This window comes from Lutjanus erythropterus, chromosome 5, assembly GCF_056507025.1.
Source record: "Lutjanus erythropterus isolate fLutEry1 chromosome 5, fLutEry1.hap2, whole genome shotgun sequence".
NCBI classification, from domain to species: domain Eukaryota; kingdom Metazoa; phylum Chordata; class Actinopteri; order Lutjaniformes; family Lutjanidae; genus Lutjanus; species Lutjanus erythropterus.
The window spans coordinates 10,392,654-10,418,439 of record NC_139321.1 but is presented as its reverse complement, the minus strand read 5'-3'; the positions used below and the strand labels follow the sequence as shown (position 1 = coordinate 10,418,439).

General features: G+C 41.1%; 1 protein-coding gene across 1 annotated transcript in view; it reads right to left on the bottom strand.

The window, feature by feature from the left end:
* Positions 1-25,786, bottom strand: part of gpc3 (glypican 3) — a 169,969-nt gene that overhangs the window by 55,178 nt on the left and 89,005 nt on the right. Inside the window, exon 3 of the mRNA XM_084718753.1 lies at positions 13,402-14,087. Within this exon, the coding sequence (XP_084574879.1) occupies positions 13,402-14,087 (686 nt within the window). The remainder of the gene's footprint in view (positions 1-13,401; positions 14,088-25,786) is intronic.

The following is a 25,786-nucleotide window of genomic DNA, read 5'->3' as shown; positions in this document are numbered from 1 at the left end:
TAATGTTAACAGCTAATTGTGCCCAGCTCGCCTTTAAGTGAATAGGCTGACACCACCGCTGCTGAATACTGATGTGACCAGATAGAGAAGCACTGGACATCTTTATCCGGTGGCAACCGAGGCCACATACACACACATATGCACACACACACACACACACACTCACACAGATTCCCTTGCATAAACAAAAAAGAAATCATTTCATGCAATAATTCATTTCAACATAATGCACCTAAGCCCATTAACATGATAAACATGCACCTCTACAGAATACACACACACGTTACATAAACGCACACACACTTGTTTCTTTCACGCATGCTGACACACAGATATGCTGATCAGCTGTGAGACCAAATCATCAGGGTTAATCAATACAGCCTTGTCATCCAAGGATACAGTGATAGCCACAACACAAACACCTTAAAGGGATAGTTCAGATTGTTTGATGTAGGGTTGAATGAAGTGAACTGCTGTGGAGAGGGTCAGCAACAAAAGGTATTTTAGCCGCTTAAAAAAAGGTTCAACCAAAAAAATTAATATAATTTTAAGAGTACAATATATTTACAAAATTTTCACTGCTTTACGTTGCTGTCAGACAGCCTTTTTCTAATGGAAAACCTTGTTAGATAAGGCAAATATCGCTCTACCCAAACCAACCAAAATCCATAGGGTAAATGAGTAATTTTACCTCGCAGAACACAGGAGCTGCTGGTTTATCGCTGCCTCGTTCTCTTAGTTTGTTTGTGTTATTGTGTGACTTGGGTGAATATAAACTAAACTTTGAAAACACCAATGTCACACAACAACACGATCACAACAGTGGACCAGAAACTCCTAGTTTCTGCAAGGCAAAATTACTGATTTCACCACTGAAGTTTGGTTGGTTTGTATTTATAACGGCGCTTTCCTGTCAGAAAAGCTTTTCTGATAAAGTTAAGCGGTGACAATATTCTAAATATTGCTGCACTTATATATTAATTCTTTTTAGGTGGCAAGAAGTTCATTCATTGACATTGACGATATGAACAGTCCACTGCTTAGCCTCCGTACTGGTACACCTCTCTGCTTCTCCAAATTGAAGGTGTGCCAGCTGGCATCTACTCTAGCTAATACTACAGAATAGACTAAAATAGACTATCTATAAGTACGTCATATAACCCCACTTCAAAAAATATACCCACACAGACACATATATACACACAGAGCCCTTACAGTCACAGATGGTTGAGTTCTCCTGCACCAGACATTCTCTAATACCCAGCATCCCTGACTAGCCATCTCCACTAATACTCCCCTACCGTGTATTTGGGGAAAATCTCACACACACACACTGATACAGTACACTCGCACACACTTCAGCCCATTGTCTCTGCCACCCCATCCTCTCCCTCCACATCCTCCTCTCGTGTAATTCTCTCGTTCTCGTGCGCCCGGAGCGAGTGTCGGTGCTCCCACAGGCCATGATTAATGTGATTGGAGCTGCGTTCCTCTTTTTGTTTGTGCGTTCCCGGGAAGCCGTAGGGGAGTTGTGGCACAAGGGAAAGACTGATTCAGCGCGCGGGCCCCTCTGCTGCCTCCCCCCCACCCCCCCAACACCCGCCGATTGTTTCCGGATTTTTCAAGGAAGGGGCTCATTAGCGGGGTATTAATATCACCCAGGGCTGGACTAACACAACCAACAGGAGAGTCTGCAGATAAAGCCTGCCTCAGCGTGAGAGCTGGGAAATATCTGCACACTTTTATCTGCACCGAGCAGCCAGCCTCACTGAGAGAGAAAGAGAGAGGTGCTGACGGCCAGTAATACAACACACACACACACACACACACACACACACACAGACCTCACAGTCCACATGCCAATGCACTTGCACACCTGCGTCTCAGGTTCCATGTGGCAGTGTGCTTGTGCAAACATGGTGTAAAGGTAAACTCCAAACAAATCAATGGCAATGACACTCTAATGTATAGTCAGACTTATACATTAATCCTAACCACAAGGCGTTATTAAAAAGCAAACAGTTTCAGGAGGAAAGATGACGCTATCTGTGTTGTAAAGGTGGCAGGGTGCCATGCACAGCTGTAACAACACATTGGAGGATATTTGGTGAGTAATGTTTGTGTTCCAGGGGAGTCCAGACGCAGGGGAGAGACTGAGTCAGCACTCAGCCCTCCTCCTCCTCCTCCTCCTCCTCATCCTCCTCATCCTCTTCCTCCTCCCTGCATTGTTGTCACCACCATAGGAACTGACTTCTGGTGAAATGCACACATTACAGACATCGGATTGCAGCTGGAGCCCTTTCAAATTCTCCCAGTGAAGTGAGAAAGTCTCACTGTGTGTCAGACGTAAAGTAATAGCAGACGGCTATCATGGTTATTATAGCTTCAGAAGGATGCTGCTCTGTCTGGGCTTGGATTTGAATCAAAAGCTGGAGTGGTTGTTCCCAAACTGTCTTGTCTGACGTACCCCCACAGCCAAACACAAGCACCCCATAAAAGACACTTATAAATCCATTCAGCTTATATGAGTTTAAAATGAATATCATTTAACACCATGAGGATGAATACTGTCACAATATTCTTTTCATACAATTAAATCAATGTTTAGGTATCAGTGTTTGAGGTTGCATTGCTGTTGCTAGTCTACCAGTTGGAGTAAGCTAACTAATTTCAATTGTATGTCTATTACTTTTTGCTATTTTGAAAATCTCTTACTTTTTTTACTAATTTCATTTGTTTAATTATTTCTTTAAGCTAACGATTCCAATGGTGAATCCATTACTTTAAGCTAATTTCATTTATTAAACTAATTTTATTTATTTATCCATTACTGTAAGCTTACTAATTTATTTTTGTCATTCATTACTTTAAGCTAATTTCAGTTATGTATGCATTACTTCCAATGGTGAATCAACATGTATCCATTACTTTTAGCTAGCTATTCCAACACCAGGTCGCTGGGCTCATGTAGCTACTGTGCAGCTAGCCTTTTAGCTTAGCAACTCATGCTACTGTGATGCTAACTTTATTGAAAGTTCAGCAACACACCAGTTTATAATCGCATTTTTTATTTTTTTTCCTCCTTAACCTTGACATGTGCATATACCATACATTGACTGCGTGTACACTTTTCGGATATTGTCTCAAAATTACCTCAGGTAGCTACTCCACAATCCCTCCACTTACCCCAGGGCTTTGTTCTGGTCCAGAAGTATCAGCAAGAGTTGTCTAAATGCACTGTAAAACATAGGTACTGATGCTGCTTTAGCACTCTCGAAAATCCATTTCTATTAAAGGCACCATTGGTTGTAACACCACAGTAAATTATCTCATAATTTGCACATGTGAAAAATCATATGTCAGTAAACCTATCAGGGAACTGAAAACATGTATAGCAGAGCATCATAGTAACACCAGATGGAAAAAAAAAATTGAATTTCCTCTTAGCTGTCCATTCCTTACAAAATAATCATCATCTTATTTCACCTTGACGCTGCTTTGGCGTTAAATAAGTTTCCCTGTTGTTGAAAAGATACTGTGAATATGAAGCACTTAAATACACTGATCAAAGTTAAAAACGTATATCGTGTACTGACACAGAGTTTCAGGTAACTCAGATTGTGTCAGTCTAATCTTTAAATCTCACTAATCAGCTCAGCTCAGAACGCCTATTTAGTAAATCCACCGGTTCAGGAATCTCAGCTTCAAATTAATGAGATAAACAAATCCCCAAAATTGTCAATACTAAAACATGAACATGTAGGTTTGACTAAAATAGATGAGTAAGCTGTGCAGATCAGAGTCTAATTTAAAATGAAACATCGGTTGTTTGTGCATCAAGGTTAAACAGATGCTTGTACGAAAAATGTATTTCACACTTCTCACTCAGACTTCTGCAATTCCTCAAGCATTCAGAGCTGTGAAAAGCGATTACAGCTTGATGTCTTTTTGATTTTATAGACACTGATGCAGATGAAATAGTCGGATGTGCGAATCTGAAATAGGTACATGATGTTTTCTTCAAAGTAGGATAGAAAATGAAACTCAGGAAGTGATAGATTCCCTAAGAAGGTACAAAAAAGAACAAATTGTACTTCGAGAACTTGGTAACTTACTCTTTAGTTCAAAGGATGGTACACAAGTATGTGTAATTGAGATTTATAACTGAATTATCAAAAACTGTAATGGCATATGTCTAAAAGTAGATGAGATGGTTGATAACTCTCGCAGCTGGTTAGTTTAGCTGGCAAAGAAGTAGTCCGACACATAATCCCTGTGAAATGAAAAAATGTTGTCTTTGCTCTGCTCTTGTATGAATTAAACATCTAAAATTAGTGAGCTTTAGAGGTGCTGGCGGGTTTTGCTACCTCTGGAGCCAGGCTAACTGTTTCCCCTTGTTTTCAGTCTTTACGCTAAGCTAAGCTAAGCTAAGCTAACCGTCTGCAGCTACATATTACAGAGAGGTATCAAACGTCTCATCTAACTATCAGCAAGACAATGAATAAAAGTATTTTCCACAGACATCCAACTACACCTTTATCAACCTAATGAAGCTGAGTTAGTATTCAGTATTTTCAAAACATTTGTGTTTTTAATCTGGAATCTGGTTTTCATCTTTCAACAAGCCATATACAAATACAAAATTCAAACCACGAGAATGAAACTCATGGTGTGTTAAAACAGAAAGTAAGTAGATTACACATAAAATCAATATAAAGGCGCAAATAAATGTGAAATCTGTGTAATTCACGCCAGGCTGTGTGAATGATACAAGCTGAAAATATTGAACTTGATTTAAAAATGTGCGTCTATCACAGGACTTTTGGCGTGTGTTGTGTGGAGAGGACTGGGGTGGAGCTAAGGCACAGCTGCTGAGAGCTTTGATGAAGAGAGCCAGGGAGCTTTGGAGGAGAGAGCTGGGGACAGACCGGAGCTTCTGGAGGAAGAAACACCAGAGTCACACTGATTTTCGCTCTGATGCCGACTCCTTTATGGGCAGGAGGAAAACTCAGAGTTCATGATTCAAACTTTTGGCATTAAAAAGTGGATTTATCTTCACTCTTGCTTCTCAACCTGTCTGCAGCAGCGACGTCACTTGACTGTTAACTGCACGCTAATTAGTCTCTCTGTCCATGTCGACTGCGGACTGGAGGAGAAATGTATTTTAAAGTTACTTTGTGAAGATACAGAGAGAAGGGGGGAAAAGAAGAGAGACAGGAGAGACAAAACAGAAAGAAACGGCTTCTCTGGTGAATGCTGTTAGAGGCTGACACACAATAACACACATGCCGGCCGGTGCTCGCTACCTTTGAGCGTGTTGTTCATTAGCTTATGGCTGTCATTTAAGATGAATAAACACACTTGCGCGAGTATCGTGACTAACTACAAATATTCCCAAAATGATCTGGCGTTCAACCAGTGCAAATGCAAGGCAAATATTTGCTTCACTTCGTGTGAAGACAACATTATAATTACACACATACATATAATTTATAATGTAGACATATTATTTAAAACATAAAAATATTATTATTGCTTTAATAAATGTAAAAAATATATTCAGATTCTTTATTCTGGCATTTTCAGTGGTTTTTTAAAGACTATCTGAGGGGCCTTGGCATGAAAAACTTTGGGAAACCCTGCCCAAGTGTTATGAAGTGGGTACCAATTACTGAAGGGGATTGTTTTCCCCTCCTCCCCTGACTTGAAGCTCAGGCAGGATGCGTGCAGGCTGCAGGCACACTGAATCGAGATGAGCACCAGACGAGTGTAAGTTGATCAGCTTTTTATAGCCGTCAGCTGTTTGTCAGTGTAAAGCTAAGCCTGTTATGCTGAAAACAAAAGCTCACCGCTCTGAAAATACACACTCTGGAGTTGGAGTCCAGTAACTGCCTGTCAGACTACATTAACATTTTGCTCAATTTAACTGTTATAAACACCAACTCATTTTAAAAGATTATTAATGATTTCTCACCACTCACAAGCAGAGACTCACTCACTCAGCAAACATTAATTTGAGCTCCATGTTAAGTGAATTAACGTGAAACAGGCAAACAAAAACAGATGTTCCACACCAGGATAGAAATTTCAAAGGAGAACATGTTGGCTGTAGTCTTGTTGTCGGAGAAGCCAGTATTTCAATTTAGCATGTTTCCTTAATCCCTCATGACATATCATGGCCATTTCATGATTTAGCACAGCAAATATATTGCATATTCCTCCGTTAAAGCTTAATCTGAAAAGCAGCAAAAAGTCTGTTAATTAAGTGATGATCAGCTAAACAAACATGATGCTTATTTTCCATCATTAAATCTAACTTTTCTGTTATACATGCAAATATATGTTATTCACAATATCAAACACATTGCAGATTAGGTCTTCAAACGCTGCCATTTATCTTCAGTAATTCAAATCAAACATATGATAATAATATGATAATAACTTCATAATAACCTTGAAGATATATTAGCATTTACAAATATGATTTATTGCATGTTTGATAGCTCAAATGGCTTTAAAACAGTGTGACTGTTGTGCGTACCGTTGCCTACATGTTTGAATGGATTAATAAGTAATAAAAATGCAGCAGAGATTTAATTAATGCTTTGTTTTCTTCTGTGAAGCAATAGTTTGGGTGTGATTTGATCTGCTTGAGCTATTTTTGTGCACAAAGGGGAACAAAAAAAAAACCCAAAAATTAGAGCTGATGTAAAGTGTGTTATTGACAAAAAATGTCAGAGGCACACAAAGAGATATTAGACTTATAATTAATTACGAAACTGTGTGTAGTGTGTAACAAGACACAACTCGTGTACTCTGCAGCGTGTCTCCTCTAATCCTGGTCAGATCCATCATATTTCTGTCTCAACCTACTTCCCGTCTTCATTCTAAGCCGAGGGGTCGCAGGGTGATGGATGTCTCCTTCACACCCTCCTGTCCTCCTTCCCCTTGGGCTCGCTCCTCACACTCTCCCCTCCATTATTCTCCCTCCTTTTCTCTCTCCCCCTCTCTTTGTCGCCGCTCCTCTCCTCTCCTCTCTTTCTCCTCGGTAACCGGTAAAAATAGAGCTTCATAAATCATGCATCTTCTCTCACAGCAGCGTGTAAGAACGAGAGGAAAAGAAATAAATGCGGGGTGGGGGGGGGGTGAAAGAGAGAGAAGGATGTTGAGGATGAGCTGTAGAGATGGAGGTGGATGACATCAAACTCCAGGAGAAGGGGTGGGAAGTTGACAGGGGAATAGATTGGAGCTGCGGGGCTCTTGGCTGCCCTCACCGTCTCTCTGAACATTGGTTGATTCACGCTGGAGTTGTACCGGATGGAGGAAATGAATGTTAACATGGCGGGGAGCGGGGCTGGCGGACGATGAGTGGTCATCTCCCAGGCAGAGCAACATGCGTCAAGTCCACAGAGCGGAGAGGAGACGTCTCTCTCTCTCACACCTCGAGGACTCTTTCTCTCAGATAGAGTTGATCCGTTTGTCACCCTCGGTAACGGGAGTCTGGAGGGGAGGTGAGGAGAGAGGCCACAGCTGCAGCTCTCACAGTCATGTGAAACAAGTCGTAGAACGTCATCGATCCATTATGTTGCTGTACTAAATATGATGAAGCATCACTGAAAGATTACGTTAATATACTGCCAAGAGTTCTTACGTGGTTATGAAACACTCTCAGTTTAAAACTGCTGCCTTTTAATGACCTGCGCAAGCAAAGAAGACCATCAGACACTTGGATAAGATGGACTTTCTCTGTGTCCGCCATCAGGTCGGATCCTCCTTGAAATCAGACGAAACGATTGATGGCACACACTCCAGAAACAGTCTCTGTTTACATTTTCCCATACAGGCAAAGTTTCAAAGTGAGTGGTGCATTAGTTGTTCAAAAGGAGAATTTCACTTTTGATGTTATATTTTGTGGTCGTGGCTGATACTTGGGCAGGAGCAGCAAAGAGGGGCAGTGATGGAGGACTGATGAGAACATGAGTCAACCTTCAGTCACTCAACAGATGGAGAGAATTTTAGGATTTAAAAACTGACAGGTATGTAATCTGAGAAATGTTGATAACTTTCACCTGTAGTTTACTTTGTTTACTGTTTCACCATCTTCACATTAGTTTTATTACATGGCTTTGTAAAATACTCAATTTTGATTGGTCAAATGCAGTGTTCTAAGGTCTGTTAATTCTTTGTAGCAAACCGTTGCTATGTACAACAGACTGTTGCTATGAAGAACAGGCCGTTGCTATGGACACAGTTCAGATCCTAGACTCTGGGGCAGCAACAAAATCATTTTTGAAATCAATATTTTGTGTCAATTTAACCATTTCATAAGTGAGATAATGTACAGTGCAGTCAACTTAACATCTGTTGTACCTTCAGGATGAGGTCCTGAAGTCCTGCCTCATCCTGTTAGAAAACTGCTTAAGTAAAAGTATAAAGTATTCTTGTCAATAACTACTCAGAGTATTAGTTACTTTTTAATCGTTGACATTTAATGAATTATCAACAGCAGCATTCAATCAAATCTTCAGTCTAAATGACTTCAAACTCTTCTGCTCTCAGTGGTCACGCTCACCTCTCCAAATTTGGGTTGAAAATTTTGTACATTGTCCGTAACCAATATGAACCCTCGCAATCGATTAGTCATTAATAAGTAATCATTTTTAACATACAAGACACGTTTTTATTTATTTTATTTATTTTATTTTATTTTATATGTATATATATATATGTATATATATATATATATATACATATATATATATATATATATATATATATATATACATATATATATATACACACATATGAAGTACATTATAATTGGTCAATTCCCTTTTTTTCATCGGTATGTCAGTATGAGAAAACCTGCATAGTATACCTTTGAAATCCTCAGGGATACTCGAAAGTTCAAGTTCTCACCAACAATTATTACATTAAGATTTTTACTTGTAAAGAAACACCCTCAGCATTTATTTTACTTCTATTGTTATTCTATTTTTTAAACATATTGCCACTCTGCATATGATCTCTGACTTTGGCCTCAGCCAGTGGTGACATGAAACAAGACACCGTGACTGCAGTGCATGTTGAAAGCCCCCCACCAACCCACCCACACCGCGAACCTGACCGGTGGACACTGATTCTTATTTCATACTGGAGACTGTGGGTCTACTGAACGTGCATTTAATCTACGGTATGTATTTCCCCGTCAGTCTCTTCTCTCTTTCTCCATCTGTTTCTTGTCGAGGAGTCGATGATATTTAGATTTATCTGTCAATATCATTATATATTTCTATACTCAGATGGCTGGTCATCATAGTCGGGCATTGACGTTCAGCCCATGTCATGAAAGACGGTCATCTGATGCACACTGACCTGTGCAGACCAGACCACAGATAATCCATGTCACTGTCTGTCTTAATGGGGTATAAGATGAAAAGGCTGCAGGGAACACATGGACTGCAATGATTTTCAGTGGGACTGTCTCATTTTTCTGAAAACAAAACCTTATTCCATCTGAATAATTTAAAAGCCTCTATAAGCTACGCTACATGTATACTGGCTCTAATTCATTTTCATTTTTGATTTTGTGCAGCTGAAAATTAAAACACAGAAAGAACAACACAAAACTCCTGCTGAAACAGTCTGGGGATTTTATTACTTTGAGGGATCCGGGCGCACCATGAGCAACTTTCTATTACAGTAGATGACGCATTTCCAGTTGGGTTCTCTGTGAGAAAACCTCATATTTTCTTCCTGCTGTGAACTCAACTCTGCTGGAAGAAAACAATTACCGAGTAAAATCTAAGAGAATTAGTTTAAAACAATCTGCTCTTTACGGATACCCTGAGAGGCGAAGAGAAAAAAAAATGCTACTGATCCATTTTCTAAGTCTGATTTATAGTTTTCTCTCCTGTGTTAAGGAAAAAGGAAAAAGTTCTGGATGTTTTTTCTAAGTTACTTTTTTCATCTGTGAAAACAGTTGAAAGAAAAAAGTTTTGGCATTTGAAAAAAAATAAGAATAATGTTCTTAAGAGTTATTTTAATTCTCAGTTTGGTCACAAAAGTACATCACTGCCCCATGTTTAAAAAGGGACTAAAATCATATGTTCATCCATGTGAGTTTTAACTTCTCCATGCACTGAAAACACAAGGTACATTATAAGGTGTGTTAGTAAGTTATGTAACTTTTTGCTGTTGGCTAAAAAGGTATTTTAATCAGCGTTAGCTCTACTGTTCTCCCTCAATACATCCATGACACTGACGTTAGCATTTGTCGCACCAGCTAACATATTGTAAACGTCCAAAATCAAAATTTATCCAAAGTGCTTGTTCTGTTTTGTGTAGGCCGATCTATCAAGTGTCCCTACGCTACAGTAAATAAATGTGCAGTAAACTTAATCTAGGTTGTAGCTGTTTGTTAGCTCTGAACAATATGATCGCAGGCTGATGGCTAACGTCAGTAGGATAATTGTTGTATTAAGGCAAAACAGTATAGCTAATGTTAACAGCAGATTAATGCAAATTAAATTAACCAAAAAAAAGACATAACAGTAATGTTACGTAACTTGGTAACACACAATATATGTTTCTTGTGTTTAAAGTGAATGGAGAAATAAAACTATTTATCCATCTAGGGTTTTTTCTTCGAGTTGCAGAGCTTTTGAGATATCGGCTGTAGAGATGTCAGCCTTCTCTCCAATAACAATGGGATTAGATGGCACTCGGCTTGCGGGGTTCAAAGCACCAAAAAATACATTTGAAAAAATTCGAAACTAGTGTCTCTTTCCAAAAATTCAAGCCCTCGTTACTCAAGATAATCCACAGACCTGGTTATGAGTAGCTCCTACTTTCTTTCTACAATCTACTGGAACTACTTTCTTTTTTACTTGAAATATTACTGGATACCTTATCCTTTTTTGTTTAATTTCACCTGCCAAAACTCACCTGTTTATGCAGATGTAAAACACATTTGTCTGTCAGGGTTTCTGTAGATTTTCATATTATTATATTTCCTATTATTCCTGCTTGACACTGCATTACCATGTAACAGCAATGTAAGTGACAAGAAAATAAACTAAATGAAATGTAAGCTGGTTGGACATTTAATAGCTAAATGGTTAAACCATGACAAAACAGTACAATAGTCCTTTAATCTCTAAATTCACTCACACAAATGACTGTTTGAGGTGATTTGAAGTGTTGTCTAATTTGGGTTGATCTCCCATGACTCCTCTGTGAGGCAAAATTAGCCTTTAGGGAAACGATGCCTCTGTCCCTTCAATGACACCACACAGCAACGAGTGTCTCTGCAAGATTACATTCAAACACACACACACACACGACCTTGTCACAGAGCTGAACAATACACTACCGTAGCAGCTTTAATCCCATATACTGGAAACACAGCAAGAGCCATAAACACAGTGTAAAGTCATCTGCAGTGACTGGAACATCTAAAATAAACCCACACAGGCCTTCTTTAATTTTGGATAAGCATCTCTCCCTCACACACACACACACACACACACACACACACACTCACACCACACACAGAGCGATTTCCCCAAAGTCAGCGATTCATGGACGTGGCCACGCCCTCGCGCTGTAGAGTAAGTGAGGTCAACCTGCGTGTTAATAAATGATGGGTTCTGAGTGGAAACCTGGTCACCGCGGGGATTCGGGGGTGTGAGAGTGAAAAGTTCAGCAGATATACAGGAGCAGAAGCACATCCAGCTCTGTAACTCTGCCAGAGAACGGCGTTCATATTTCATGAGCACTTCACCCTCACTTCACATGTGGGCTACGAACGAACTTGACGGTTTTATTGCAGTTGAAACCACACATAACGGGTCACCGCTGCCGAGGAGTGAGACGAGCTGCGAGATTCTGTCTGGCAGCCCGAATGAATCCGTGCTTGTTCTCCTTCATTCCCTTCCTTTCCTGTTATTTCTCCCTCTTGATTCAGTTCAGTGCAAAGGCGCCATCTCGCTTTGGATGCTGGGAGGAAATATGTTGTGGGTCAGTTGTCTAGTAGTGTGTTTGTGATTTCTTGTTACAAGGTGATGTCTTCTTTGTTGGAGGGAGTGAAGAAATGCAGCCTGGATCACTTCTCCTTCCTCGCTCGATAAAAGTATTTTCAGACTTGAAATTAACTGTTCAAGAAGAAGAAGGTGACATTTCTTTCACTTCTTCGTGTCCTTCATGTCTATGTGGGCTTTTCTGACCACGACTACCGCTGCAGAATCAAGAGCAGCTTTATTGGCCGAGTATTTGGTCAAGAGGTTTGAGGTTAGCGTTGTTAACAAACTGGACAGTCCATCCCCTCTTTAGCTTGGAGGACACAACGTCCACGATTTCCAAAAACAATCTGAAAGGTGGACTCATCAGGCCACAGCAGACTTTTAAAATTAGCATCGGTCCATCTCAGATGAGCTTGGGCTCCAGAGAAGTCAGCTGCTTTTCTGGATTTTGTCAATATGTAGCTTTCTCTATGCACGGTTGAGTTTTAACCTGAATTTGTAGATGCAACAACAAACTGTGTTTACTGGCGACGGTTTTGCGAAGTGGAGTATCTTCTGCAGGACATTCAGTATCTTTTATACAATTATTTGGGTTTTTGATGCAATGCTGTCTGAAGGGGCAAGGTCACAGTCATTCAGTGTTGGTTTTTGGCTTTGTCACTTATGTGCAGAGATTCTTCTGGATTATCTGAATCTTTTAACAATATTTTATGACCTGCAAAGCCGCTTGCCTGTTACAACTGCAGGTCACATGATGCACACTGACGCCTTTGCAAGTGTTGCAGTTACTCAGTTATACTCAGTTTTCAACTTTCAATTTTATTTGCATACAAAGCCATTAGTTCCAGTAAAATTAGAAAACCAAAAAGTGTTACTATTTGCAGGTCATTCTTGTGCTGGGAACTCACTGAGGGACTGTAATGCTCATGCTGCTCTGAACATTTCAGCTTATGTGCTCGATAAACAACTTTTATTGGAATAAATGAGACACAATCTTAAAACTGGATTTAGTTCTTTTCACGCATAAATGAGTTTGCCCCAAAACAGGAAATGCATCATAGAATTCATCAGTTGCACGGTGAATGAAGGAAAGAGCAAATGTTCTCACAGACTGGTTCTAGCATGACTTCACCTTAATTCAACTGTCTTACAACTGTAGAGACGAAGGATAAGATGACTGTTATGGTGTTATAGACTGCAAACAGTGCAGTGTTTTGGTGTGTGGTGAGCCTTCAGACTCACTTAAACCGAATCTCCTGCAGGTAATTATTTAATTGTCTCATCTCTAGGAACACTCCCACACGGATTCAGCCCCTTGTATTTGTTAATGCAGTGCTATTTGCTTCAGTGTGTAGGTGTATTTGTGTATCGGACTCACCAGGGCAGTGAGGCGGGTGCGGGCGCTCACAGCATGTTTGATAGCTTTTTTGATCATCGTAGGCAGTCCGAGAACCACGGCCTCCATGTCCTGCTCCCCCCTCATGGCCCCCGCCAGCTTCCCCAGTCCGTCTACGTAGGTCCTCCAATGAGGCTGCACCTCGGCCGCTCCCCCCAGGCAGCCCTGCATCACCGCCTGACAGAAGCCTCTGCAAGCTGGCGGCCCCAGCATGCCCTGGCAGTGCGGGCAGTACCACAGCCTCAGCAGGGCCCGGCTGCAGTCCCGGCCGGGCCGCAGGTGGTCGGTGGTGTTGACAACCTCGATGCCCAGGTTCAGCGCCTGCAGGAAGACTCGCGTGGCCAGGAGGGAGCGAGACAGACGGGTCATCATCAGTTTGGGATAAGGGCCAAATGCTCCCGAGTCCTTCCAGGCTCCTCTTACACACTCCTCAGACGCAGAGGACACGCTGCCCCCCAGCAGGCGGCGGTACGCCAGGGGGAAGAGGCGACCGTAGAGCACCGCCACCATGTGGTCCACTGTGGAGTCTGAACCCAGGATGTAGAGCGACATGTCCAGGAAGAGCTGCCCCACAGAGCTCTGGGCTGCACCTCCGAGACTTGGGAAGTCTGCCTTCAGCATGGACAGGGTGGAGTTTCGGCCGTGACGCAGCACCAGATCAAAGGCCTCTGCAAGAAAACAAGAGAACAACCACAAACTGTAACCTAAATAGCGGACAGGTCTCGACTCCTCTGGCTGCAAAGAGAAGTCCAACTGTATGTACTCTTATGGAAAAATGACCCTATTTCTCAGTTGCTGTATGACTTCAGTAAACAGCTTCATAATTAATTTATGGTCTCAGTCGCTGGTTTTAAGTCTTCTTCAAATCATTCTCAGTGAGTCTGTCCAGTGCAGAACAGAGGGCTGAAGAAACAAAGATCAAACTATCAAACCAGTCAGTATTGATCAAATATGGAACAGGATTCTGTCACTACATTACCCGTTTCTTTAGGCTGGGACAAAACACTTATTTCACGATTTGGTACTATCACAATACTGTGGTGCCAATTAAATATATATATTGCATTTATTTGATAATACAATACAGCCAATTTTTTGCTTTTTATTGCCACTGTTAGCTTTTTTAATAGTAGACCATGAGAATAAAGTTGAACCATCACTTCTTGAGGCCGTATGTTTTATGATTCATATTTCCAAAAACAATGTCAGTCACCCGTTCTGAGTTTTATTTCAGCAATAGAATTGCTATAGGTCTGCATATACAGCATATAAAAGTAGTAAACAAAATACTTCTTTATGTAAAGTGTTATGTTAGTTGTAACATGCAAAACTTTGTGGTCAGGCAGGCTGCCATAATTTCCACCTGAATGGATGAGCTAAAACCAGGGACTGCCCAATTTGCAGAACGTCACCCATCAGCTCCACAATTTTGTCTGTAGCCTACTGTGCATAGTTGCAAAAAACCAAGACAGCAACCTTTACAATGCCAAACTCCGGTTGTGTTTGGAAGACGGCTCATGATTATGTTTCGTAAGTTTTATACGGTGACAACGCTGTTGTTAAAATCTACATAGGTGACAGAAAACAGAAACACAAAACACTCTGTAAGCGTTTATTAGGTTAATGATCACTCTTGCAAGATCTGTCACAGGTCTGGGGTTCCCTTCTAGATGTGACCCCGTAACTCAAGGCTTCAAAATGGTCGTCGACAAACCGATGGCCGAAGTCACGATTGGTTCACACTCAAGACCAACACAAAGCGTCAGAGTCAGACGAGGTGAAAGTTAGGCCACTTTTTTGAAAGCATTCAGTGGGTGATGATGCACCTCTAATCACAACAACTACACCGAGCTGTCAAAATATAGGCAGCAATTTAGCTCAAAAACACCAAACAGTCAAATGGATGCAATTCCCCCAAAACATCCATCCCATCCTTAACGATCACAGTCACAGAGGAAACTTCCCACGCATAGCCTCTCTTTCACTTTTCCCAGTTTTTCTCAATCTGTTGTTTTCTCTAATGGGACCGCTCACAGATGTGCGGGAAAAACACACACACACATCCACACAGTACCACAATAATTGACGATAACTTGGAACATAAAGAGAGCACAGCATCTGTAACAGATAAAAAGCGAGATTTCGGGGTTTGACCTTTTAATACAACCAGAAAAGAGCTCACAGAATCTTAAAAAAAAAAAAAAGTCCCTTTAAATGAGAATATTAATCTCAATATATTAGTCAATCGGGAGAGGCATGACCATGAGGACGTCTGCAGGGAGAGAAGCACACAGAGCGTGCAGGAGGGAGGCGTGCGTGTCTGAAGCGAGGAGGGAAAAATAATCAGAGGCGTTTCAAGGCACAAAGTGAAGCCTTATCAACAAGGTGGCACAAGAAGCGAGAGCTCTATCATCGACCCGGTAGCAAAATGAGTGAGGACCCAACAACAGAGGGGATTTAAAGCTCCATTACTGAACTTAGCAGGGGAGCTGAGAGTCAGTGAAATGAAGCTTTGGACAGGAGAATAGCTGGGGATGCTGAAATCCCATTTATACCGCAGCTAGTCCACTATATCACTTTGTTGAGAGTGATAGCCGCAACTGCTTTGTGAGGGCGGGGGCTCGGGGGGGGGGTGAAGCACTGGTTTAGGGAACATTAGAGGAAGTTATTGGTTTTTGTGCTACAAAAGCTAGCCATTTCATCTTTGTTATTTGATTTTTCTTGCTTGGATAGTTTAATTTCTTTCTCTCCATGCCTCTCTGAGGTCAAATGACGCTCGGCAGCCTCGGCAGAGCTCTGGGTCCTTGGACAGAACTGAGAAACGATGTGACAGCTCTGTCTCTTTTGTGCGGGACGTATAATGTGTTTTTCTGTGCGCAATTTCGGGCACATAAGGAGGTCCATCTGAGAATATTACAGCATCTGAGCAAAGGAAATGAACATTGCTCCCTCTCTGCTGATGGTCTGCATTTCAAAGATGTAACTTTTGAAAGAAGAATTGCCTCTATCTTTCTTTTATTTCTCAAATAAAAAGTAGAATTCATAACAAACAAAGCCAGTAAATGCAGTACAACTTGCTGCACCAGCCTCATTTGGTCTGGGGTGACCGGTAGCTCATGGCAGCTATCCTTACATTTCAGTGTAACTGAAGTTCCTGAGTCAGTTCAACTTTATGACTCAGCTCACGTTGTCCTCCTGTTGCGTTACATTTCAGCACATCAAAGACCAACATTTTAATGGTTTTATCACAGAAGTAAAACAAGAATTGAACACCAGGAGACCTTTGTTTCCTGCTTGTGGTCCAGCTCTCAGTACTTTCCTAAAGCTGCAGACTCAACACATAGCAAATTTAAACTGCAGCATAATGGCAAATAAAGTCAATGCATGCGAGTGCACGTGCAGAATGCAAATGAATCGTGGATGAGCGTGAATTGAGGCGATGCTCTTGTGAGAAAATTGCACTTATTTTGAGGTTTTATGACCCAGTTTAAAAAGATCATTTGAGGAGCTGATGAAAATAGCTGCCACAAAAACACGACACAGGCAGTTTACATACATGATCGATCTGTACCAGCTGGCAACACCTAACTTAACTTCAGTACAGCCTGTAAGTTTGTTGCTGCTTGGGTAGATATCACACAAGGGAAAAATGTGTTTATGTTATGATCACAACTTAAACTAAATTAACTTATTTGAGTTACTAATAAACAGTCACTTAAGTATCAATGGATTCTCGTCCCAGTGTACAGTATAGCGCTCATTGCATCATAGTATTTGCCTTGTTGATGAGAAAACAAACCTGGATATTCTATGATGTTTTTGTGCTCAATATCTTCGAGAGAAAAGGAAATGGAAATTATGTTGTGTCACATCGGTTTGTCTGAGTTTAAATCATAGACTGTATAATAATTAGTGGACGGAGCGTCTGTGAAGTCACACATGAGTTTCTGAAGAGATGTTATGAAGCTCACAATATACTGGCTGTGGCCTTCGCCATCGTGGATGACGTAATGCAGTGTTTCTCAAACTTTTTATGCCGGAAAATACTGAGCTCTCCAAGTCCCAGCGCACTGTTTTTTGCTCCTCTTGGTGTTACCAGCTGCTGTGGACATTTACTTTACTGGTACTTCTCAGATAACCACCAGCACATGTGCTCAATTCACTCTCGTCCACTTAATTTTCACATGGCTGCTCTAAATATTTTCCTCCTGATCCGGAGCCACGATTGCGGTGTTTTTGGACCGTCCGTTTACTACACAGCTTAGCTTGTAACTGCTGAGTTAGTTAGTCAGTGATCAAACATTTTATGTGTTTTCATTTGAAATTTTGTAGCATTTTAATAGGATTATATATTTTAAATTAACAAATTTTCTTTTAAAAAAAATATTTCTGATATTCATCTGCGTACCACTAGAGGCAGCTCACGTACCACCAGTGGTACACGTACCACAGTTTGAGAATCTAATGTATTAAAAGTTTTATTCATGTTATGTTAAGTCACATTTGCAGACCTCCTTGCTTACTCTCTGAGGTACCATCTGGTGTTTGCTGGGATGTTACAGCAATACTTGAGGGGGTAAAAGAGATGTGATGCCATTGTTGATGTTTACATCATTTTTATGCCTTTAATTTGATAGGGCAGCTGAGGAGAGGACTGAAGAGAGAATGAGGGGATGACATGCAGCAAAGATCCCCACGGCCGCTGCAGAGGACAGACAGCCTCGCTACATGGGGCACAAGCTCTACCAAGTGAGTTACCAGGGCACCCCAGTATGTGGGTTGTAAAGGATGAAAATGGTATTTTCCCAAACCCTTTAAAAACGTTCCTCCGTGACCTGATGCAGGTTTCTGCATGACGATGTTGCTTCGTATAAACCCCCTCGGTTGAGGGGAGGGCATCGGCGCTCTAACCTACATCACTCCTTTGTTCTAAAGGTTGAGTTTGTGTCTGAAAAACCTGGAAAAGACGGCAGATGGAGTGGCCCTTTAAGCGAGCCATTTATCCCCAAACTGCCTCAGTGATAAACAGAAGCAGGCTGTCAACGTAACTTTAAATGTGCGCGTGAATATGAAACAGGGCGGAAAACAGCATGCGTGCTCGACAATACAGTTGCTGGATGAATAAAGGTTACAAAAAACATTTGAGTATTTTTTGGGTGAGTGTGAGAGGATGCTCGGGAGCAGCGCACATCTGTTTAGCTTCTCAGGCTACGGCTGTCCTGCTGCGTCTGCGGAGCACTTCCCTCTGTGATCAATGAGCAGGCAGATGTGCAGATTGCCAGCCAAGACAAGGAGACAGACTGTGGAGGAGGTGAGACACTCCCACACACACTCACACAGACAGAAAAACACACATGCAGACATACATAGAAATACAAAGTCTTCTATTCCTGGTGATACAAAAGCAGGAGCCTCTTACAACCAGGCATTGAGAAAATGCACATCCACCTCTGAGCTATTTGCTTCTCCTTTTCTTGGTTTCCATGAAAGCCTCTTAAATCAAACCCTGTAATTTAGCTGCTACCTGTAGTATCTCTTACACCACAAAGAGGAGAGCCACTTTGTAATGGTAAGAGAAAGACTAGAGGGCTCTTCATAAATGCAATTCAATGGCTTTAAGTAGCTAGGGTCACGGTAAGAACCATCGCGAGCTCATTTCCTGCGCACGCTGCTCGCTCTCTTTCATCAGTGAAAGCCTGAGCGGGATCAGGTATCCTCTAATGGAGGGGAGAGGGGCTGTATGTCAGGAGCCTGTGACATGCTGGATACGACTGTAAGAGGTCAGGAGCGCACATTACCAGAGCAGGAGCCCGCTCAAACATATTGGGTCACGCTTAAAATTAGCAGTAGCATTTATTTTGTCAGTGTCACAGATGGAGGCAGAAGGCTGGCTGTTTCTCCTCTGAGACTGAAGGCTTTTTACAGACAGATCGGCAGCACAAGGCAGAGGGAGATGTCTCTGCTTCTTCTTTTTTTTTTTTACCTCTGTCCACATTTTTCACTAGCCAGATAATGTTTACTCTAAGGATGTTGGGCCTCTCAGCTTCCTTGGACATTAAAATATAGATGTCCTGTAAATCATGTTCAATATCAGGGTTCCCGCTCTTTTCTAGAGATCATTTTCCGGGACTTTTTCAGTAGTGATGTAGCTGGTATGAAAGACAAGGGCTGTGTCATACACTAATGCAATATTCTCTGTGAAAGCCACATTTAAAGGGACAGTTTGCTCCAAAATGTAGTGGTATTTATCCATCTAGATTGTTCTGGTCTGAGTTCCAGAGTTTTGCCAATCAACTTGTGTTGCTCAAAGCACCAAGATTATCCGTATTCAAAAGCAGTGTCTCTCTCCAAATCTCATGACCCGATTACTCAGGATAATTCACAGACCTTGCTGTGAGCAGTTTCATGAAGGAACTACATGAGGAAGAAATCTAGATGGATATATAAAATTACTGTATTTTGGATTTTGGGGTGAATTGTCCCTTCAAACATAAAAACATTTCCTGACTTTATCACTCACTCTTGTAACTAGAGGACAATTACAGGAATATTTCAATATACAGACATAAAATTGATGTTTTAATGTCATGAATTTTACTACTATCTCTTCTTACTGTCATTTTTCATTTCTTGTCTTGTTTTAATTATCTGTTTAACTATTCTTATATTTTATTTTGTCACTGTAATGTATTTTGGGCAAGTGGCATGTAAATAAAATGTATCCTAATTATTATTATTGATTTATAACCTCAATCTTCTTAACTTTACTTTTATATTAACCATACCTGCCTGAACACCAGTAATACAAACAGGTTACAGTTTTGCCTGCAGACAGATTTAGACTGAGCTTTACAAACCGAAATACACAGTTTAGTTATTTTACTGAGTTAGAGTAAAGTTTGCCAGGATTATCAACTGCCACTGACACGTATCAGTTTATCACGGCATACTTGAGCCCCTTTGCTAATAATATTAAGCGGAGTCTTCAATGAGGTTAATCACATCCACTGTGACCTCCCGCTGCAAAAGGTAAATATTTCATGTCACGGTTTATTTTATCGTAACAATGCAGCCCCAGCTCACATATAGTTGGACTCCAATTCATTGTTTTCCAGTTCATTATTAATCCAACTCTTTCAACAATGCTCAACACACATTTCAAACCATGGCTCCCAGCCATGGTTTCAAAAATTCAGTCATTATCTCCTCACCCTCACGCTGACTGAAGGTCAGGTTTAGTTTTTGAGTCCACAAAACGCTGCTGGAGTTTCACAGGAAAACGGTGTTGCAGAATCTCCGAAACAATGGAAGTGAATGATTTTCAAACATAAAATAGCAACACACACACACAAAAAAAACAATAAACGTCTCCATACTGCTTGGCTAGTGTAAAGTTGAAGTTGACTTGACTTGGCTTGGAGCCATGTTCATGTTGACATGCACACTGTCTGAACTGAGCGTGTGTGGTGTGACGGTGTGCAATTGGCATGTCAGGGCTTTAGGAGACTTGGATTATGCCAGACGAGCAGTATGGAGGTATATTATCTTTTCTGGGGGGGTTGTTTTTTCCGTTTGAAAACTGGTCACCATTCACTTACATTGAAAGATTCTGCAACTCAGTTTTCCTGTGAAACTCCGGCAGTATTTTGCAAACAAACAAAATAAAGCCAACTTTCAATTAGCACAAGGGTGAGTAAATGATAACCGACGTTTCATTTTCGGGTGAACTATCCCTTTAAACAAACAAACATGCCAACCAATCTAGCATTATTCAACCATTTAAAGCAAGTAAAGCACCATTAATCTACAAACCTGATTCTACAAACAAAATAAAACTACCAGAGTTAACTGCCAGCAACAACGATTTTCAGCAGCTTAAGTTGTAAAGTCACGTCAGGCAACCTGCAGGAGCTACGTGACTGACTTGGAGGGATTCACAGCGTTTCCATGACATAACTAATTAAAAATACTCACATAAGTAGTGCAGCAGTTCATCCTCAGCAAAAGGAAAATGGGAGATTTTTTCAGGACAACACAAGATTTTCCAGGACATATAACGTTGTCTTTCATTTTCCAGGTGTTTCTGTGACTGGGTAAACTGGTCAACTGTTTGCAAGGTTTTCCAGGATGTGTGAATCTCTGAACAGCGACTCTGTCACATTTCCACTGAGGAGGATCTGCAGCATTACATTGTGAAAGCTTTATTATAATGTCTACTGTCTCTGCATATTGTGTCATTAATCAAAGTCCCCAATTAAAGTGTGATCAAGTGGTGCAGATTCAGTCTAAAGTTTAAAAGAAACCTAATAAATCTGCGTCCCACGGAGGTCACTTATTTCTGACACCTTAAAGCTCTAAGTGACTTCAGCTCTGACATAAAACAGGCTTTTCACATAATCTATGAAGGACCTGTCAAATGAACATATTTGATGTTCATGAAGCCATCAGTCTGGGTGTTACATAAGTCTCGCTGACTGACCGCTGACTGCGATTGACACGCTGCGAAGGCAGACATGCGCCTTGCGGCCTCATCAATCACCCGCTCATACACCTATTATCCCCCGGAGAGGAAAACATCAATAAATTACCGAGCCAATGAGACTAATCCATTTGGCTGATGGAGTGTCACCTCTAGCCGCCACGGAGACGGATGAAGAAGCCGCTGCCACCTGGTCCCGGTGACAAAACAGTACCTGTCCAGGACGCAGGGAGAGAACTGGCAGGAGGAACGGAGAGCCATCCATACAGACGCACGCCAGCACACACTGTGTGTCAGGTGGAAACCGTGTGGACAGGTTGCAACAACAAGGATTAATTTTTAAACCCGATTAAATCACAGTTTCACTTTAAATTATCTTGCGCCAAACTTTTGAACCACCTTACAATTAAGAAAAATTAAATGTAGACCTCTTTTTAAACCCCAGTTTAGTTTTTCCTGTTAATTCTGTTGCACCAAAACTTTAAACCCCAATTTAATGTGACCTAGTATTAACTTTAAACTTACACTTGAGGAGGTTTAACTTCTAAAATAGTTGCCTTTTTCAGATGGATTGAGCAAAAATAATTAAGTTCCTCAAAGAAAGTTAAGGGATAAACTCAACCGAAATGAGTTTTAGTATGTGAGTCTTTTTTTCTTTCACTGGAGCTGTTACACTGAGCCAACAACTTCCTCAAACTTTCAACAAGTTCTCTGCCAAGCTATCATAAGTAGGCTAATTAGGCTAATTATTTTTTTTTAGCTAGTTAGCAAACAATGTAACATTTTGTTAACTTTTTAGCTACCTAACAAACACATTTTATTAACTTTTTAGCTTGCTACCAAACAATGGAATGTTTTATTAAGGAATACAGAGCAGCCAAAAGTCAAATCTTTTATACTTGCTAAATCCTGACAACAGTCAAATTTATTCTTTATTTATTTTATTTTAGGTAAGCAAGCATTTCCATATTCATTAAACTCTAATTAATTTTGATTTACATCACTAAACTTGGATTTCCAAAACTGAGATTAGGTTTTAATTGTGCAAGAGTTTTGCTTAGTTTTAAATCTGGATTTGCTTGTTTAAAACTCTGATTAAAGTTAATCAGTCTCAGATTAAATTAATCTTTGTTGGTGCAACCCAGTCTATATGAAGTGTCAATGTAAAATCAAAACAGATATTTTTTTTCATCTTGTTTATTGTGTAATTTAGACTTGTTGAAGCTTTATAAAGCCAAAGTTGATCAAAATGTCTTATTGTGTGTCTGCAATAAAAGTTAGCAAATCACCAAAACTGGAATTATTAACTTTTTACATAAGTGTACTGAGCATGTGCACAGGCTGACACACACACACACACACACACACACACACACACACACACACACACACACACACACACACACACACACACACAAATCTCCCAGCAGGCTTTGCCTTCAGTTATGATTTTATAAGTCTGTCTACAACAAAAGCAGCATCTGTTCATTGACTGTAAACAATATGTTGTTTTTCCAGACACATTTCACTCCCACAGAGCGACCTGTCCCAGGTAACCCGAGAGCAGCCCCACCTGACGAGCTGCTCTTGCGGGACCAGTGTGTGTCTGAGTCCGGGTGCCCTGGGCTTACTCGCGGCGGCAGCGAGGCAGGGCGGGGCAGGAGGGGTTGGTGGTGAGGGTTGGGGGTGGGCCGATTCCAGGAACAAAGCAGACAGGATGCTGGTAAGGCCCAGATAGCATCACCAACAGACCATGAGGGCCAACGGACAGCGGGGCAGAAATGAGACGTGTATTAGGTTACTCCATCTGTTAGAGAAGACCTCGGCTCACACACAAACACACACATGCACGCTGACGTACACAATGCAATCACACAGTGCACAGCAGTGGCCAGGTGGTGACAGTGTGGGCGAACATTTGGCAAAGCGTAGTGGGAGGGCAAGGTGTGAGTCAGGTGTAAGGACTACAGCTACACACACACACACACACGCTAGCAGAATTTCCTTTTCATTCATTTGTCTCCCTCCCCATGAGCTTCTGGAAAACGTTTCCACACAGCAAGACAAAATAAGAAACAATGAGAATTTATCCTCAGCTCTTATTATCTGTAGTCGCTCCCCATAAACAAATTACCTGAAGAGGCAGGAGGTCACCGTGTTCGTCACTCGGACACATTTAGAAAATAGCAACACTTTTCTTTATTTGGAACTTGGAACACAGAGGATATTTCAAGTTTATTTTAACTTGGGTCTTTTTTCATAGCTGTGGCCATTATTTGTAAAATGTTTTCGTGACACTGTGAGCATGTAATTGATAAGACCTGAACATGATGTGTTGGTGCAAACTCATGACCGGTCAGACAAGACAAGGCCACAGTTTAGCCAAATTATCTAAACAGCTTTATTTGGAGGTAAAATGGAAAGTGCACTAATAATTTTACTAATAATCCTTCATTGCAGGAGAGAATGCACTATGATAAAGATGGCAGGTCAAGGTTGTACCAAGGAGTCTGTAAACTGCTGCATGTCTATAACAGCCTGTTTGGGTGATAGTGTTTCCTGTTTTCTCTTTCACATTAGTTTGGCTAATCTGGCTGTTTATTTAAAACCTGAAGGGTTGCGGAGATCTGGAGCCAATCCCAGCTGACACTGGGCAAAAGGTGGGGTACATCTAAACCAGAATTTCCCTTCATATTTCTAAGAATAATTAGCCTGGCATCACCAGACTATCGTGCAAATGAGAATTGGTCTGGCACATTTCATTTCAATTTCCAAGGGGTGTTATCAATGTGCACGGATCAAAATGCCTCTGGATGCAACTGACTACTAGACCTACAACCAATGAGAGCAACAAAACTTGTGATGTAGCAGTGCATGGTCTGTTTTAAAGCTGGACACAAAATGCAATCTTTCTAATATTCCAGCTAAATAGTGCACTAAAATGTGTATTTTAAAACATTTGAGGGGAGAAAAAGTCAATTCAGTTTGAGAATCTTGATCCATATTTGATGAGCACTGCCTAGTTTGATAGTTTGATCTGAGTTTTGTGAGCCTGAGGCATTGGGCCTGCTGACTGGACACAACTGGACAGACCTACGGCCAATCAGAGCAGCAAAACATGTGACTTGTGACTTTTAAAATCTGAACCAGCGACGCTCCTGTGTTCTTCATCAAATAGCACCTGCCAAATATTAACAAAAGTAATAATAAAAGTCTTTAATTGCCCAAAACAAATACAAGGCTGGTGGAAATCTGTCTGAAAGAAAAGGGGACCAGATGTGTCTGCCAGAGCAAATGAGCTTTGCAGATTGGTCTGAGTCTCAGGATAAAGAATAAAAGTACAAAAGCTGCAAACATCCAGTTAACTTTTGGTATGACTGATATTTACTGGATGAAGCACAGCATTATTTCAGGCACTGATGCTTAATGCTTACATCTGCTGATTTGTATCAGCATCTTTATTCATGCTGCACAATCGCTGGCTCATTCATCAGGTGTACAGTGTGACTGTTAGACCCTGACATTTCTGACCATTACTCTGCTGAAATGCTAATGACAACACTGTTTGCTGCTGCAGCTCCATCACGCCTCTTTATGTGATGTGTTTTTGGTATCGCTAAATAAAATAAGTCTGATGTGCAGGATTTAGTGTCGTGTAGCGGTGAGCTTGCAGATTGCAAACACCTCGTCTCGTGTGTGGGAGAAACTACTCGGCTCACCAGACCTGTTCAAAAACACGAAAGGCTGCATCTAAAGCCAGTGTTTGGTTTGTCTGTTCTGGGCTACTGTACAAACATGGTGGAACAACATGGCAGACCCCATGAGAGAGGACATGCACCCTCTGCAGATATAAAAGGCTCATTCTGACATAACACAACAATAAATCCC